The following is an 18,546-nucleotide window of genomic DNA, read 5'->3' on the forward strand; positions in this document are numbered from 1 at the left end:
TGGAAGAATGAATGAATGAATGAATGAATGAATGAATGTCTATTTGAGCCTCGGTTTTCTCAGCTGTAAATAGGCATACTACGGCTTTAACTCTTGGAAGCTATTGTGAGACATCAATATGACCAAGGACAGTCCCTCTTTGCACACCCTCTAATTTGTCACGCTATTGAATATGGGAACCCCCCAACCCAAACTCCCTTTCTCCTGCCAATTTTGCCCATTCGCCATTTGTCCTTCTATTTTTACTGTTTTTCTTTTTATTATCTGTCTCCCTGTCACACACACAGGGACGCAAGCTCTGGGGAGGACAGGGATTTTTGTCTATTTGTTCAGCGCCCCCCCCCCCCCCGCCCCATGCCTTGCATCCTGCCTGCCACGGAATAAGCATTCTACCAATGCTGTTAAATAAATGAATAAATAGGATAACTGGCGTCACACTGAGGTGACAACCACATTTAATGTGCTGGTGAGCAAACAGAACGCTGACTTCACCCTTCACCCACTGATGTCCCCTCTCCCCAAGGCTCCCCACTCGCGATGATGCAGGAAAGCCACGCAAGAGGATCAAGACGAAGTGGCTGCTGTTGTCACCAAAGACGCTCCTGGGAGGAGAGAGTGCTCACCAACAGTGACGTTTCTAGGTGCTATTCTAGTCCATCGGTCCTCCTCCCCGGCTCCCACCACTTGGTCAGGGGTCCCTGCCTTGGGACCCGTGCTGCCCCATGCTCTGCCCACCTCCCTCCACAAGCAGGTGACCCTGGTCTGCCACAGACCAAACTCCTGCGTGTCAGCCTCAGCCAGGGCCTGAGGGGCTCGGCATAAGTGGCTTTGCCAGTTTTCCAACCGCACGGAGGCTCGTCCTCAGCTTAGAAAAGACGCCTCTCCCTTCTCAGGTAAGCTGGTCCCACTCGGATGGGGGCCCTGGGCCCCATCAGACATCTGCTGAGAGCAGGGAGCCCTGGAACCCAGGCAGGAGCTGGTCTAGTCTGCTTTTCCCATCTCCTGCCACCTCTGCAGGACTCCCACCCCCACGTAGAGCGAGACCACCACTGGCTGCTTTATGAGCCGGTGCTGGAAAGAGACTTTTCCACTCACACCTCATCCATCAGAAAGTACTGGAGCATGGAGGGGAAGCGAGTGGGGAGAGGGAGTCCCTCTGTGTTCTCTGAGCCAGAAAATACCATGTTTCCCCAGCTCACAGACAGCCACGGACTCCTGTCTGGGTCTGGCCTCTTCAGATTTATGGCGTGGCCTGCTCTGGCCGCGGAGGGTGAAGGGGATGCAGGGGACGTGATACTCCAAGTCCCCCTGTGCCACAGGGACCCTCAGAGCAAGGACAAGACGGAGCCAGGAGATACCACGTCTGTCCAGGTGAGAACCAGATGGCCCAGAGAGAGGGTGGCTGCAGCCACAGCTGGGAGCCAGGGCGGAAGCTGAAGACACGGCTATAGGCCGATATGCCTACTGGAAACCCCATCAGCGATCTTGCAAACAGTAGTGGACCCTTGACCTACATCATCCACCCCCACCACCCCCGTTTCCTGAACACCTACTACGCGCAGGCCCTGTGCTCGGCTCATCAGGGAGAGTGACAAACCAGATTCGTACACCCTGGTCGGTGAGGCTAGACTTGGAGAGGCGAAAAATAACTAAGATGGGCCAAGGGTCCTGGAGCAGAGTGGAGGCTCCTGGCCTACAGGCTGGGGCTCCAGGAGGACTTCCTGGAATAGGCACTAGCATTGTCAGTCCCGGAAGATGAGAGAAGCTGAGAAGCTGGGAAGCTAGAGAGAAAACCCACTGGACAAAGCAAAGCGTTCAAACCAAGGTGTACCTTTCGTCCAAGAGGTCCTGGATTCCCAGAGAGCCCAGGCAAGCCCACGTCGCCCTGCAAAACACAGACAAAGGGGTGAGGCAGGGGACGGGAGCAGAGACCCTCGTGAAATTGCAGGTGTGCCCTCGTATGGCCAGCTGTCTGCGAACAGGATTCCTGGAGGCCCAGAGGCCTCTGAGGGGCGTGAGGGCGGCCGAGTGGGCAGATCCCCGGCCCCTCCCCATCAACCCAGTCACTCCACTTGACCTACTTCATACACTGGACTTTGGCACAAGCTAGCATTTAGGGAAAGGTGTGCTGCTAAAATCGTGTTTGAAAACCACTGCCCCAGGGGACACACAACTTGTCTGTCCCGTTCCGATCTGCCCTCTCTGCATTCCTGAGACACCTTCCCTTCTGCCCATTCCTCATCCATGCTGGGCAAGGTAGTCACCCAGTAGGGGGCACTTCTGCCATGAGACCAGAGAACAGACAACCCAGGAGCAAGAGAGAAGCCCGGGCCCCTGGACTTTGTCAGACCCGGCTACAAATCCTGCTCTGCACCTAACCAGCTGTGTGACCTCCAGCAAAGGCCTCTGAGGCCTCTGTTTTCTCATCTGCAAGCTGGACCCATCGGTTCTGTATGACAAGGTTTCAATGAGGAGCAAATGGGCGTGGATGTGGATGTCTGTACCTAGTAAATGTTTGCTGAATGAAACAATTATCAGGGAGGGTGTGAAGGAATGAGCCACTGTTCTCTTGGGGAAATCAAAGGGAGCTGCCTCTTCTGTGTGGCCGAGCACAGGGGGCTGGGTTGAGAAGCAGTGTTCTGTCCATCAGGAGGGCTCCTGGGCTGTGTCCAGAAGGAAGCCAGACAGACTCGCGTGTTCCTTCCAAGATACGTATGTCTGAGTGCGGGGGGTCCTTAAAGTCTGGGTTCCCCTGTTCCTACCTGTCCTGTGCTCCTTCAAGCTCCTTAATCAGTTTATGGAGGGGAGTGCTTCAGGGATAGATGAAGTCCTCTGGCCTAAGTGTTCTCTCTTCCCCAAGAAACTCTGGTCTCATGGCCCCTCAGAGCTAGGGAGCCCTGAATCTCTGGCCCACCTCCTAGAAATCCACAGACCTGTCCACCCGAATTAACCTCAGAGGGGATTCTGAATGTCTGTTGGAAGCTTCCTGGCTGTATGCTCCCAAGAAGCTTCTGGATGCCAAGGGTCACCTGGAGGGCCCCGCAGAAATGCAGGGCATTACACAAAAGGTCACTCACCAAGGGTTTGTCCATAGGCCAAATCTTTTGTTGGCTTTATTGGCTGCAGCCCCAAAGAAGGTGCAGAGAAAGACCTTGGGTTTGGCATGGGGACAGCTGAAGGACTTCAACGCAAACACCAAACCACACTCTTCCCTCGCCACTTCCCACCCCTGCCTCTGTCACACGGCGGTCTCTGCCAGGGCGTGGCAGTTTCCCTACTGTCCTCTCCCCCGCTTCCCTCAATGCTGGGGTCCCTGGAAACCTACCTTTGCCCCATCGTGGGCCTTTCCTGGTGAGAGCCCTGGGTCCCCTTTCTGTCCCTGAAACAAAAACAATTCCACTTTGGCCACCAAGTCATCTAGAGAGGCCAGCTCCCCACAAGCTCTGCTCAAAGCCTTGCCTCCTACTAAAATGCCCTCCCATCCGTCCCCCCACCGCGGCTCACACACCTCCAGTGGGGTCTTCTCCAGTTCAATTCCTCCCTGTGCTAACACCTTCCGTAGCTCCCTACTGACTGCACGATGACACATCCAAACTCCTCCTTGTGTGTCCCACATCTTCTGTCATCTGGTCCCACCCCTCCTCTGCAGACCTGGCTCTCTTTCCAGCAGCCAAACCCACAGACAGGGTCCCTCTTCTCCTCGCCAGACCACAGCCCACCCTCAGCCATGCCCTGTGCTTCCCCGCTGCCCGGTCATTGCTCAGGCAGTTACCCCCACCTAGAAAGCCAGTCCTTGACCCTCATTCACCAAGCCATAGACATTCTTCAAGACGCAGCCTGAATGTGTCCTCCCCAACCAACCGGTAGATCTCTGGGTGCCGAGTCCTTGCATGTGTGTATTGCTAAGACCGCCTCCGGGCTTGCTCCCCTGAGCTCTCAGACCGCTTCTGAGAGACACATCTAAGACGCATGACCAATTCTCCTTGAATTTCCAGTACACTCACCTCGCTATTCTCTAATTACCGAGGGTCAGTGAAGTAACACCCACTTACATCTGTGCATTGCCCTCTACCGTTTGCAAAGCCCTCATCTCATGAGATCCTCACAATAGCCTGAGGAAGCGGGCGAGGGAAGCGCTGTCACTCCCTGATACATTTGGGGAAACTGAGACTAGGAGAAGGAAAGGGACTGTCTGAGGCCCCAAGATGAGGCACTGGTGGAGCTAAGACCCCTGAAGTCGTCATTCCCAGGTCTGTGTTCTGGGATGTCCTGGGACCTGATGAGTTAGAAAAGACGGTAAACTGGGGAGAGGCCAGTGAGCAGAGGGTGCCCGGTCAGAGACAAGCACCCTTTATGTCTAGCATACGGAAGCGTCCCCATCGTGAGGATCCTGGCTCCCAAGAGCCTGGGGCTGAGGGAAAGGGCCCGTGGAGTTCTCCAGCTGCATCTCCTACAGGGCTCCTGGCTGCCAGCCTGCTCCTTTGGCCCAACATGGCTAAATTACTCAGAAAACAGTCCTTTGGAGAGTTGGTCCACCCTGATGTCACCTTCCAAGAACCCCTGATCCCTGTCCCTCACGCTCACTCCCACGCTCCCTCCCCAGGCTGGGCCCTGAGTCAGAAGTCCTGGGGCGAAGGCACGGAATCCCAGAGGCCCCTCGGACAAGTCACTTCACTGCTCTGAGCCTTAAAACGGGGGCTTCCCAGGACACACGCACACACAGACACAGACACACACATGCGGGAGGGCACATGCACCGCACTCAGACATGCACATGGGTCCACGCACATACGTGCACGCTTCCATGCACAGGCATGTGCATACACACTCTCTCGCGCACAAGTGCTCACACACACGCACACACACACACATATCCACCAGCGTCCTAGGTTTCCTGGCAAGGAGCCAGTGAGATAATGGATGTGACACATGGGAGGGGTGGTTCGGCCAACTTTAATTAATTCCCACTTGGCTCCTTTCTTCATCAGAACTCAGCCCTTCTAAATCCTGACTCAGCCACTCTCCACAAGACATTGCCACATTTGAACTGGACAGAGCCTTAAAGAGGGAAGAGAAGGTCATTCACAGCACACCTACTCCGTGCCCGGTACTGTGTCCATTAGACCTCTTAACACCCACTTGCTGCAATTCAGGATCGAGACACAGGTTCGGAGGGGCTGGGTCACAGCCTGCAGTGACACACAGGTAAGAGGCGAGGTCTTCCCAGGTTCAGCTAGCACCCGGTCTGTCTGACTTCAAAGCACTCACTTACTCGGATAAGAAGCTCGGATGACTCTCCCGCACTCCCTCTGACCAAATGGCAGCTGCCCCAGGCGGGAGACTGGCCCCTCCCGTTGGAACACCAGCTCTCTGCCCACCTGGGTCCCTGCAGGTCACTTCTACAGATCCCACCCTCGGGGATCCCCCACCCCACATGGGCCACCCCTCACACACAGTCTCCCAGCCTTGGCTCCTCACGAGCCCTGCTCCGATGCCTTTTACGTCCATGGTGCAAGTGCAAGGCCAGGCTCAGGGCTACCAAGGATTCCAATGGCCAAAAAAGGACAGCAGCTTCCCCCACCCCGCCCTTGCCCACCTCAGTCTGTAGCTGGGAGAGGAGCTGGGCTTGAAATGCAGCCAGGGGTGGGTCTTCGTGTATCTGTTCTGTCACTTCATAAAAGGCAGAACTGAGACCCCACGTGGTGACAGACCTGCTCCCTCGTCCGGGTTCCTCACCTGGGCCATTTTATAGATTTCTCTCTGCATCATGAGCAGCTAGCGCAGTGCTTGGGACATAATCCTTGCCCCAGTACAATAGCTACAAATATAGATACATACTGAACACCTACTCTGAGCCAAGTCTTGGGGTAAAGACAGGGAAAACCACAGTGGGGAACAAGACCCAGTTCATGTCCATGGGGGACTCTCGAGGGAGAAACCAGAGACAAGTAATGATAAAGAGTGCCTGTTATCATTACAGGCACTAGCATTTTCTGGGTGCTCTTCTGAGCCCCGGACACATAAATCTGTGAGGTAGCAACAATCACCATCCCCATTTCACAGATGAGGAAACTAAGGCACAGAGGATAAGTGACTTGTCCAAAGTCAGACGATTTGTAGATGGGATTTAGACTCAGGCAGTCTGGTTCTTGAGCCCAAGCTCTTTACATTTCACTTCACTGCAGATGAAAACACTACCACCCAGTGCTAAGTGGAGTACAGGAGGAAGTCAGGGAGAACTTGACCCAGACTGACAGGAAATTCCTAAAGGGAGTTCCAGCTAAGCTCAGGCTGGAGGGAGACAAGGAGGGAGACAGATGAAGTTTTAGCTGCAGGGATGCTCGAGGCATCCCTAGTCAGGTGCATGTGTGACTTATGGGATGGAGAAGACTATGGCTTCCCAGCCAGACTCATGGAGATTCCCCAGTGAGAAATAGAAGGAATCTATAAAGTCTAATTAATTGCTTACCCATTGGTGAGGATGAGAGCCTTGTTGCCAACCCAGCTCTCCAGCCAACGAGCCTGTGTGACCTTGGGCAAGCCCCTTTCCCATTCTGTGTGGGGAATAGTGCTCCATCTGGACTAGTTAACAGAGCCTCTGAGAACTAGAAGACAGATGGAAAGGTATATCCTCACCCATAAATGCTACAAATATAGTGGGGGTGGTAACTATGTTGAGCTCCTTTTCTGCAGGTAGGGTTGGGAAGTAGAGAGAACAGAGGGCTCTGAGTGGCTGAGGTCTAGAGAGGGGCTGACACAAAGAAGGAACACATCACGAAGGACTAGGAAATTCTGGGCCAGAAATGCCCCATGTAAGTCATCTCTAATCCAAGTACCCAGCACAGGGCCTGGCCCAGAGGAGGCATCATAAAATATTTCACAAATGAGCACATGAGTGATTAGAATCCCAAGAGACAACTCTAGGGCTAGGGTTGGCTCAGACTGGCTTCCTCTAAAAATAACGTGGGCATCATGCATTTAGAAGTTCAGGCCAATGCAATAGGGCAAGAAAAACAAATGAGACAACTCGCCTTTGAGGAAAAGGAGACAAAAGTATGTCCCTTTTTTGCAAATGGTATGAGTGCCTGTCTAAAAAATCCAGGAGAACCAACAGAAATACTATTAAAATCAATAAGATTATTCAGTACAGGGCATGGTTATAAAATAAACACAAAAAGGACAAAAATACAAAAGTCAACAGTCCTATTCAAAAGCTGACAGCCAGCTAGAAAATAGAATGGGGAAAATATTTCATTCATAGCAGCAACAAAAATACAGAATTTCTACGCATAAACCAGAGCTGTGCAGGTCTTATGCAATAAAAGCTATAATAGTTTATTAAGAGATGGTTAAAAAATGCAACCAAATGAGACGGCATGTCATGGTTTTAGACAGGAAAACATGATATTTTAAAGATGTCAATTCCTCACAAATTAATAGACACATTTAATGCAATTCCAATAAAACCCCCAGGGTGTTTTTTAAGGAAATGATTAAGATGAGCATAAAGTTCATCTGACAGAATAAATAGCCAGAAATATTTTCAAAGAACGGGGAGACAGGGAGGAAGGCACATAGAGTAAAGATTGTAGATGTCACATAAAATAGTATTTAACCAAAACATATACAAGCAGAGCAATGACACATACTTGAATGGCCAGGGATAGACCCTGGTCTGTCATATAATAATCAGTAGAGTCAAGGTTACTTAATAAATGGTTAATATTGGGGGGGGGGAATAAAGTTACAACTCCACCTCACACCAGCCCCCCATGAAGATTAATACCAGATGGTTTAAAAATTTTTTAAAGATACAAATGATACTATGAAATGACTAGGAATATAAATGAATACCTAGCTGATCATGTGGTAGGAAAGAAATGTCTGCGTATAAAAGTAAAGAACAATATGGGGCGCCTGGGTGGCTCAGTCGGTTGAGCGTCTGACTTCGGCTCAGGTCGTGATCTCGCCGTCTGTGAGTTCGAGCCCCGTGTCAGGCTCTGTGCTGACAGATCAGAGCCTGGAGCCTGCTTCTGATTCTGTGTCTCCTTCTCTCTCTGCCCCTCCCTGACTCATGCTCTCTCTCTGTCTCAGAAATAAATAAACATTTAAAAAAAATTTTTTAAATAAAGAACAATAAATTTTATATATGGGTGGAACCCTCTCCAACTATCTGACATAAGTTCCTAGTAAGTGTGAGCTGTGATCGTTGGTCCAAAAAAAATAGATAAAACTTTTCTTCGTGAATATCATCATGAATACTCTGAAGAGGCAAGCAGCCAAACTGGAAAATATTTGTAAGGTAGATGAAGCCTTCCTAATCTTAGTATGTAAATAGAAATAATTTTACAAATCCATAACAAAGGCCAGCATCCCAACCCTCCAGATAAACCACTTTGTAAATGATAAAATACAAATGGAAAACAGATGTAAGAAACACATTCTTCTCAATGATCAATGAAGTGAAGTGAAAACAAGAATAAATTATCTTTTTAAAATACCCTCCTCTGATGCTAGCAGCAGCATGAATTGGTTCAATCTTTCTAGAAGGCAATTGCTAGCAAAATAACAGTGGAACACATAAAGCTCTTGGGTACAGGGCATATTTTAAATTATTCACCTATATGTATGTGTGCATGTATGTGTATGTACATCTATATCTTTGTGTATGTATGTATGCAGTTTGATTAGTATATGTTATACATGTGGGGCTCCTGGGTGGCTTAGTCAATTAAGCGTCCGACTTCAGCTCAGGTCACGATCTCACAGTTCATGAGTTTGAGCCCTGCGTCGGGTTCTGTGCTGACAGCTCAGAGCCTGGAGCCTGATTCCGATTCTGTGTCTCCCTCTCTCTCTGCTCCTACCCCTCTCACGCTCTGTCTCCCTCTCTCTCTCAAAAATAAATAAACATTAAAAAATAAAGTAAATAAAAAATGTATGTGTTATATATGTATATGTTAACATACATAATATACGTTAATCCACAAAGGAAGGACACAGAGCTAGCTGTGGAGCAAAATTGCCTCGTAGCTAAAAGTACATGCAGGCTTTGGACTTAGGCAGTAGAGGATCCAAATCCCGTCTCTGCCACTTTTCAGAAATGTGACTCTGGGCAAGTTACTTAGCCACTTGGACCTTAGTTTTTTCATCTGGAAAACGGGGGTAATAACACGTGCCCTACAAAGTATGTGAAGCTCTCGGCCAGTCCCTGGCCCAGTCCTCAAAATGAACTCAGCGCTTATCACTGGGCAGGGCCATTGCAGGGAGCTTACTTTCTTCTCCATACTTTCTAGACTATTCCACATTTTCTTTACTGAGCATGCCCCACTCCATCATCAGAGGAAGGGAGAAAGGCGGGAGCTGGGGCCTGAGAACGCTGTAGGGTTGCTTCCACCCTGGTTCCCGCCAGCTCCACCAGCAGCTGCCTGGGTCACCAGGTCTGCTCCTTCCTGCCCGCCTCTCCTCCCCCAGTGCCCGAGGGCCCATCATAATCCCAGGTAATCCACACGAGGGATGGAGCGACCACGTACCCGGAAGAGTGGGCCGGGGGCCTGAGCCTCTGGCATGGACAGCTCTAGTTTTCTTCATGGCTGGAGCCCCACCTGCTTTTGTCCCAGAGCCCCTCACCTGCCCCCGGCCCTGCATCCCACCTGACTGCACCACGGCCCATCAGCATCCCCAGCTCCAGACCTCCCCACCGGCTTCTCAACCCTGCTTCTCAGGCTGCCTGAGTGGCCTTTACAGACCTCATCTGATCATGTCACCTCTGCCAAAACCCTGCTCACGGATTCCTATTGCTCCTTGGCTAAAGTCCAAAAGTCTTACCACCGCCTACCAGGCCTGCTACCCTCCCCAGCCACCCCCTGCCTCTGTGTCTTGTCACCCGCTGCACCTCAGACCTTAGTTCAGCCCGTCTGCCCTCCGGAAAGGCACACCTCCCCTCCCAGACCAGACCAATCCCCACTGGGCTAGGCATCGGAGCAGCCCGTGCTTCTCACGTGGAACCCTGATCATGGCATAATTCTGCATTTACCAGTGTGATTAGCTTGTTTCCGCAAGGGCAGGGACTGCACTTGCTGTTGCCCCAACATTGGCCCAACACCTTGCACGTGCTGACAGCTGACCCTCCCGTAGCATTGCCACAGGCCAGCACTGCTCTAAGTGACTCAGTTACTCCTCATGACAACTCAAGGGGGCAGCTACTCTTATCATCCATTTGCTAGAGGAGGAAACTGAGGCACGGGAAGCAGAAATGATGTACCCAGAGTCACAGAACTAGGAGAGGACAGAGCTGGGATGTGAACTTCGATCATCTGGCTCCAGAGTCTGTGCTCTTAATCACTGTCCTTCCCTGCAGCAACAACTGTGGGTTGGTTGGCTCCACGAATCAATCCAATGACTCAACACTGGGCCTCTAAACGTCAGGCAATGCCATCCTCCCAGGGTGCTGGCTTCTCTACCTCATTCCCAAAGCCCTTGATCTCGACTCCATGTGGGGGTTGACCCTCCATCTTCTTGGTAGATTTGAGCGTGCGGTATATGGGTATATGGGCACATGGATAAGCCTTGGGGCCTAGGGCAGGCGGGTTGGGCTGAACCTTGGCTCTGGCTTGCAGCGGCCCTGACAAGTGTCTTCCAGCGGGCAAACCCAAGGATCCAAAATATAGTCCTGTCCCTGCTGGTCATTGCCAGTAACTCGGGAAAGTCACCTTGGCCCTTTGTGACCTCAAGAGGCATGAAGTCCTTCCTTTGCTCTTCTTCCCTTTCTTGATTCTGCTCAATCCACCTGACTCTCCCACCCCTCAGTCTTCATCCTACAAGACCATAAGCTCCTGAGGGCCCCATCAACCCACTGAAACAATGTATGCACAGTGACCCATCCAGACAAAGTGGAGGCTCCCTGTCACTTGGGCAGACCTTCCTGATTTTTCTATCAATTATTGAGCACATAGTAGGTGCTCAATAAACGTTTGTTGACTGAAGGAAGACGAATGGATGGGTGGCCCCAGGGGCGGCTCTAGAAGCCAACATCATATAGAAGAGGAGCCGGCCCAGGGCCTGCAGGAGGCCGGCCCTACAATCCCATCAGGTCACCTCCCAGGCCCAAGGGGGATCTGGGACACAGTGAGGACCCTCTCCCCAGAATCACACCCTTGGTGCAGATCCATAGCATTGTCTTCAGCTGAGTCAGGAATTCCATCCAGGGAGGGCCTCCACTCTAACCTTGTCCTGGCCACACCACAGATCAAGCGCAGCCCAGGATCCAAGCCCAGCGAACTGGGGGCTCCCACCCAACTGGCCTGTCCTGGGGCCACCTCTGCTCACCCCTGGGCTCCAGGCCAGGTAGCAGGCAAAGGGCATGACTCCCCTTTGAAGTTTTATGCAAGCACTCATGGAAGAAGCAGCCTCTTATTCCAGTGTATTTTCTGGAACCCACACCCTTAGTTGTTACGTGCAGAAGCAGGCTGGAATCCTGTCCAGGAGACCCTGAGTCCATTCATCCCAGCTCTATGTGGCAGGAGGCAGAGTCACCTGCTAGATACGAGCCTCACTCACCACACCCAGGGCTGCTTCTCAAAATGGAGGGAGAAGAAGCCAAGGGGCCCCCTCCTGCCTCAGCACACCTATCGGCTGGATGAGAGGGAGTGGGCTGCAGGCCAGACCAGGGCTGCCGTGGGCCTGGGGCTGAGGCCCTGCAGTGTGGGGTCAGCATGGGCCGGAGAAGGAGCCTCTGCTCCCATAGAAGCCAGGGATCAATCTGGAAGCTGGAGGGAGTGGGGAGGACCGGATGGTCCCAGCCAGACCAAGAAAAGCGTGTTCCTGAGCAGACCCGGTGATTTGGAACAGCTGTGGGTCCTCGACATCGCGCTGTAGCCCATGGCCTGGGAGACCTGAGCCCTGTGCAAAGCAGAAGTCTCCACGGGAGCTGCCTCGTTCTGCCCGGCCCACTGGAGCAGGTACCTGCTACCATTTCCCAGACACTGGCTTAAGGTGCCTGAGCCTTGGTTTCCCCATCTGTAAATGGGTACGGTATCTCCACCCATCTCCTTAGGTCTTTGTGGAGATCCAATGAAGACAACTTACATAAAGTGCATGCATAGCGCCCACCGTAAGGTCCAATATATGGTGATTATTGCCGACAATAACAACTTTCTTTAAGCCACCCGACCTGCACGACAGGCTTAGCAAAGTATCACCTTGGGCCTGGCCACCCTCGTGACCCGAGGAGGGCAGGCTGGGCCGGGCTCTGTCCTGACTGGGAGCCCCTCTGCCTTTCCAGCCTGCTTCACACTCTTTCCACACGGTCTCTGTGTTCTTGGCTTCCCTGACCTTGCAATTTCCTTCCCCTCCTCCTGTGTCTCCGGCCACTCCTGGAGACTTCTCCCCATGACCTAAATGTTGCTGGCCTGGCACACCTTCTGGTGCTCAGGCTGCTCACTCCAAGCACAGCCCCGGACAGCCCTGTTCACTGCCGCAGCTGCAGGAATAGACCGAGGAGCTGCGGGGCTGCGGTTCCCAGCCGGCATCAGAGTACCGGTCACTCTGGTCTCTGCTGGCTCATCTTAAAGTGGACTGGAGCATTCCAGAAAGGTTCCCTGGGGGAGGTGGCCACCGCACCCCTCCCCCCCCCCCCCAAAGGCTCTATCTCCGGCTCAGCCTTCTGCAGAGTTTCAAAATGTCTGTCCACAAATGCTCTCCACCTGGCGGGGCTCCAGGACCCCAAATGACAACCTCATTGGGTTCCCGGGTCTGGTCCCCCGGGTTACTCTCTGGGAGTCACTGGTCTCTTCTCTGTCGCCTATGGCCCCGTCGTCTCTACCTCCCCCCCACATCGTGACTGCAGCCGCTTGCCCTCCTCACACATCCCTAGGCTGGCTGGGCTAGCCTCATCCCTCCCCTGTACCACCCCAGGTCTCCCTGCCTCTGCTCTGGTCCCCTCCTCCAGTCAACGTCCATATGACACTGATCGTCCTCAAACACGACCATGTCCCTCCCCAGCTTGAAAGACGGACAGGGTAAGTCTTACGACCCATAAAACTTATATCCCTAGTCCAACATTCCGGGTCCGCCCTATTAAGCAGCAAATGACCCTTCTTCCTGCTCTCCTTTGAGGACTGTAAGTGGCAGCTGTCCTCTTCTCCCTAGCCCCCCGCCCCCAGCCAGAAGCTCTACTCCCAAGTCCCCACTGTGTCACCATCCCGGCACTTGGGAGGTGCTCCGGGACTGCCTGTGGCACTGAGGCCCTCCCACCAGGAGCCCCTAAGAAGCACCCCAAACGTGGCCCCAACCCCAGCACCCACTCCCTGGCCCAACCTGCAGACCCCACTGCAAACACTCACTTTGGCTCCAGGAGGGCCGGGGAGGCCTGGGTTTCCATAAGGCCCAGGAGGACCCTGAAAGGGGAAAGAAACAAAGAAGTGAGAGAAAAATGGGTGTCACGCACCTCCCACAGCAATGCCCGGCACATTCCCCCTACCCTTCTGGGTCTTCTCACCGAGCCAAGCCTCAGCGGACTATCATGGCAGTCTACTCTTAGGGAGGGCCCCCTCAGTGCCTGCCCCTGCACTAAACACTTTCCATGCATCACCTCGTTTTACTCTACTAACCTGCGAGGTAGAAGCTATCATTATTCCTATTTTGAAGACGGTGCTCAGAGAGGTTTAGAACTTTCTCAGGTCACTCAGCCGCTAAGAGGCAGGGCCAGAGCTCAACCTCAGATGTCCGGCTTCAGAGCTCAAGCCCTCAACCTCGGAGTTTTGCTGCCTCCCCCTTCTCTCCACCTGGCCCCGCAGCCCTTCCCAGGCTGGCTTCCGGGGCTCAAAACCCATTTCTCTATTTGCTTCCCTCCCCCATGCCTCATCACGTTTGCCTGTGCTGTTCCCATCACCTGGCATGCGTTTCCCAACCATCCCCAGCTGACACCTACCCCATCCTTCAAGGCCTGGCTCAAATGCTACTTCCTCCCGGGGATCTTCTAGGACTTCTGCCTAAACGAACTGCTCCCTTTCGGCTCCAACCGTGCTGTTGTGTGAGCCTTTGGAGTAGAGAACTCAGTGAAGGGAGTATGTGGCATTTTCCGAGCAAAGGTGCATCCCTCCGGAGCCACAGCCCAGCCAGAGAGCTCTCCCTTAGATTCCTACACGCTCTGAGCTTACGGGTCCTCTGGGGGCCTTGGAGCAGCTAGGAAGACCGGGCCCAGAGAGTCAAAGAGTCTTGGCCAAGTCACACAGCAGAGCGATGGCTGAGCCAGGGCTGGGACCCAGGCCTGTTGGCTTCAGGTCTAAGGCTTATTCATGGCACTGGATTTTCCCAGGTCATATCTGAATCCCATATAACAGCTGGAACCTGTTATGTCTACTTTCTCCAGCAAGGGCCCTGGGTTAGAGTCTTGCAGCCAGTAATAGAAACAGAGCCCTAAGAGTCAGGTAATTCCCGAGAGTCTCTGTCTAGCAGGAATAATCTGGGGGCAGAGGGGGTGGGGAGAGGCGCCTCGAGAGGCCCAGTGGTGCCCCACCACACCGGCTTCTAGACACACTGCCCTTGTCCCTGGCCCCTCTTGACTCATCTGGCTAGCTGTGTATGAACTTGCTTCCTTCCTCCCTCTCGGAGGCCAACTTTCCAGCTGCAGCCTGTCACATTCCAACCACGGCACCTCCCTCTTCCTCGACGCCTGAACGGGGACCCTCCCCTTCTCTGAACACGTTGAGAAGGAACAGTGTTCAGAAGCTCACTCAGCCTGAGGAATTGATAAGGGTGTCACGGGCGACCCTCTCTCTAAACTAAGCAGCTCTCCAGCCCTCGCAAGCATGCCCCCGAGCACCGCCTCCTGGCATATGGATGTGACCTGGCAGTGTCAGGACCTGGAACTAGCTGTGAGCAGCCCTCCCCCTCCCCAGCCTTGCTCTCCCCAAAAGTCCTATGAGTAACTAGGGCCCAGTGGTCTCCAAGGAACGTGGAGGACCTCAGATGTTCACCGCTGCCCAGGCTTCTGGGGTCTAACCTCAGGGCTCAGCCTGAATTGGGCCTAAGTTGCGTAAAGGCGTTTCAGGAGGGCCCCCGACCAGCACTCCAGAACCAGGCATGGGCTGTGGGAGGCCAACAGTGGCCATTTCTCCCCAGTTGTGCCCCCCAGCTACCCCAAAGATGGTGGCCTGGAGCACTCGGCTACCCCATCTGCAGTTTATGAAGGTGGGGGCTTCTTCCTGCTTCCCCGCCCCCACCTCTCCTCCCCTCTCCAGCCACTGCCTTGCAGCGAAACGAAGCAGCACATAGTTGACTGGGAGCCAAGCAGACCAATTCTATAAATGCCGCAGCCCAGAAAGCCGGGTGTGGGGAGGGCCCAGGGATTCCCCAACATCCTTCCGCGGGCCGGGGGAGTATGCGGAGGTGGGAAGGGGCATGCCACTGAGCTTTGGATGACCTCAGGTAAGGCCTTGCCCCTCCCTGAGCCCCAGAGCCACCATCTGTGGAGAGAGGAGCTGGGGTTGTCTAATCTTCACATTCTATTATCTCTGGAATTTTATGATCTATGGAATTTCCAGTCTAGAAACAGGATGATGGGGAGGGGAGCACACAGAGAGCCCAAGAAGGATGTCAGGAGAGCCATTCACTCACTCATGGAATTTCAGAGCTGGGAGGAACCTTGGAAATACCTTTCTAAGGAAATGCCTTGGAAAATCCTGGAAGGACCCCGTGCTTTAGAGATGGGAAAACTGAGGCCCAGAGAAGGGAAGAGATTTACCTAAGATCACACAGCTTCTGGGGTGAAGTGTTAACTCTCGGCCTAGAACTCTTCAGCAAACATTTGGCCAGCACCTGCTATATGCAGGGCACTCCGAGAGGCATTGTGTAAGAAAGAGAAAAACAGGGCCTGCCTCTGGCCCACAAGGGCCCGACTGAGTAGAGAGAAAAATCAGTGCAATAAATCGTTACCATCATAGGCTCTGGGGTCACACTGCCCGGCTTCAGTCCTAGCTCTGACATTTACCCTATGGTTGACTTTGTCCAAAGTAACAACTTTTCTGAGGCTCAGTTTTCCTCACGTGTAAAATGGGGACACTATTGGAACCTATTTCTCGGGATGACTAGGAGGGTGAGGTCATGCATATGTAGCTCGGTCAACAGAGTTCAGCAGTCTCTGTGAGCTTTTCGGAAGTGATCTGTGCCATCCAGAAAGGCAGATAAATTGCTGCAGGAATTCCGAGAAGGGGACAGTCATCAGAAAACGTGGGGGCGTTGGATCTCTGCAGGGGATGGAGGAGGAGCTTGCAAAGAAGGGCACGCCAGGTCGCCGGGGCCAGGTGGAGAGAACAGCCGGAGCGAAGGTGCAGAGGAGCGGTTTGGATTGGTAAGGTGCCTGCTAAGTCAGAGGGCCTCCTCCTGGTCCCAGGCTGCAAGGCCCTGTGGCCAGCAGTATCCCAGGTACCTCTGTGGTCCCCAGCTCTGGGTAGATGCTCCATGGAGACTCTGGAGCCAGGAGGAAATGCTGCTTTAGACAGCAGATTCCAGAGCCCTGGGCCCAGAGAGCACAGGGCCAGGTCTGGAGGGAACTAGGGCTCGAGTAATTGCATAACCAGAACCATCCGCTGGGTTCAGAGCTAAAAATATGCCCCAGGCAGCTGTCTCTGCCAGAGCCTTGCCAGGCACCCAGCGTGGGAAAGGCTGATTCAGCCTAGGCACAGGTGCCAGGCGTCATGGGTCTGAGCCCTCTTGGGAAAAGGACAGATTTTTCAACAAGAGAAACCCCCAAGGGTCCCAGCATATGGTTAAGAGCCTGGGCTCCCATCCTGGGCTCTTCCATTTCCTACATGCTCAGTTTCCTCGTCCCTAAGAGGAGAACGATTGTACTGGCCCATGGGGGTCCTAGGGGAGAGGGGCTCAAACAAGGCAGCATTAAGTGACATAGGAGGTATGACACATAGGAGCGGTTTTTCACACCAAGGCTCAGGCTAGCTCATCTCAGCCACTGCAGCCCAGCCAAGCCATCCTCCAGCCTCTGATGAGACCTCTCAGCATGGGGAGCTCCCCCCCGACCTTGCCTATGTCGGTATCCCCACCCCAGGCCCTGCAGAGGTGCCTGCAGAGATGGATGTAAGGGTCATGTCCTCCCAAGCCAGCTTTTGTCCTGGACGGATGCTGAAACCCATCAGCTCAGGACGTGTGGTCTGCAGAAACCCCTTCTCCACTCCAGGCTGCCACGGGTGATACCCACAATGAACAACTGAGACCCTGTAAGAGGTCGTTGCTCTTCCACACCACGCCCGTCCACACGGTGCCCCCTAAGAGCCCTAAGTACACTCCAATGGGCAAAATGGAAAATGGGTCCTCACGTGGGACGGGGAGCAGCCTGAGGACACACAGCGAGGCTGGAACTTGGAGGTTGTGGGATACAGGCCAAAGAGCCAACCAGAGCTCCCAAGGACAGCGTGTGATCACTTACCCGAGGCCCCCGTGCACCAGGGGGTCCAGGGAGCCCAGGCAGCCCAGGGGGACCCTGAGGAAAAAAGCAAGAAGATGGCATCAGTGCGAAGTGGCAACAGAATGAGTTCAAGCAGTCATTCAACAAGCCTGTCCAGAGCTCTGGGCATGGAAACCCAGCGGGTGAGAAGAGGGGTCCTCTGAGGTCCCTACCTAAGGAACTCATGCTCTTTGAGGCTTTCAGGCCTTTGCAGCTGCTGTTTCTAGGTCTTTGAAGTTTTCGTCTTTTATTGCCTAGCTAACTTATCCAGGCTGTCACCTCTTCCAGGAAGCCTTCCCTGATCCCTCCCCCAGGTTGAGTCAAGTCCCCTCTTTCCCTCTATTGTAAAGGCTTCATATTGTTTGGGGAATTATCTGCCCAGAAGCCTATCACTCCCGTTAGACCATGGTCTCCTCAGAGGAACTATTTCTCTCTCTCTCCCCCCCTAGGGTTCAGCTAAATGTTTGATAAGATAAAACAGCAAGGGACCTCAGAGCTCGGCCAAGTTCTCTGCAGAACCAGAGCAGAGAAGGGACTTGTCCAAGGTCACACAAAGCCTCTTTGCACCATGGAGCGGCAGTGCAGCATAAATGGTATAGGCAAAGGCTTTTGCATCAGACAGGCTTGGGTTCAAACCTCATGCTGCCCCTTACCAGCTGGGTTTGGGCAAGTTCTTTAACCAGCCTGTGGCCTATAAAATGGGGGCAATAAGAGCCTCTTCATAGGATCGTCACAGGGATGAAATGAGAGATGGTGAACATTTAACACGGTGACTGGCATATAATCATCACTGAAACGTTCTCTCTATTCCAGTGGTCACAGCCTGGTCCAGCCTTCATCACTGCTCCCCAAGAACCTGCAACCATGCCCTCATTTGTCTCCCCACCTCCACCCTCTCTCTACTCCTGTCCTCCTCTACACAGCCTTGTTCATCTTCCCAAGGCGCTCCGCGGCTCAACAACATTCAATGGCTCCCTATTTCCCACAAGAGAAAGGCCTAACTCTGTAGCACAGAAAGAAGGCAGCTGAGCAGACTTACTAAACAGAGGGCTGACCTTTGTTCAAATCCTGGTTTTGCTACTTATTAG

General features: G+C 53.2%; 1 protein-coding gene across 9 annotated transcripts in view; it reads right to left on the bottom strand.

The window, feature by feature from the left end:
* COL27A1 (collagen type XXVII alpha 1 chain) overlaps positions 1–18,546 on the bottom strand; it is a 140,129-nt gene that overhangs the window by 101,459 nt on the left and 20,124 nt on the right. For 8 of the 9 annotated variants that reach the window (XM_053204727.1, XM_053204730.1, XM_053204729.1 and 5 more), the window contains exons 4-7: positions 17,441–17,494; positions 13,341–13,394; positions 3,326–3,379; positions 1,832–1,885 (exon numbers count right to left, since the gene is read on the bottom strand). In XM_053204727.1, coding sequence (XP_053060702.1) covers positions 1,832–1,885; positions 3,326–3,379; positions 13,341–13,394; positions 17,441–17,494 — 216 coding nt within the window. The remainder of the gene's footprint in view (positions 1–1,831; positions 1,886–3,325; positions 3,380–13,340; positions 13,395–17,440; positions 17,495–18,546) is intronic. The other variant, XM_053204731.1, reaches the window with a different exon arrangement.

Source organism: Acinonyx jubatus, chromosome D4 (genome assembly GCF_027475565.1).
Source record: "Acinonyx jubatus isolate Ajub_Pintada_27869175 chromosome D4, VMU_Ajub_asm_v1.0, whole genome shotgun sequence".
NCBI lineage: Eukaryota > Metazoa > Chordata > Mammalia > Carnivora > Felidae > Acinonyx > Acinonyx jubatus.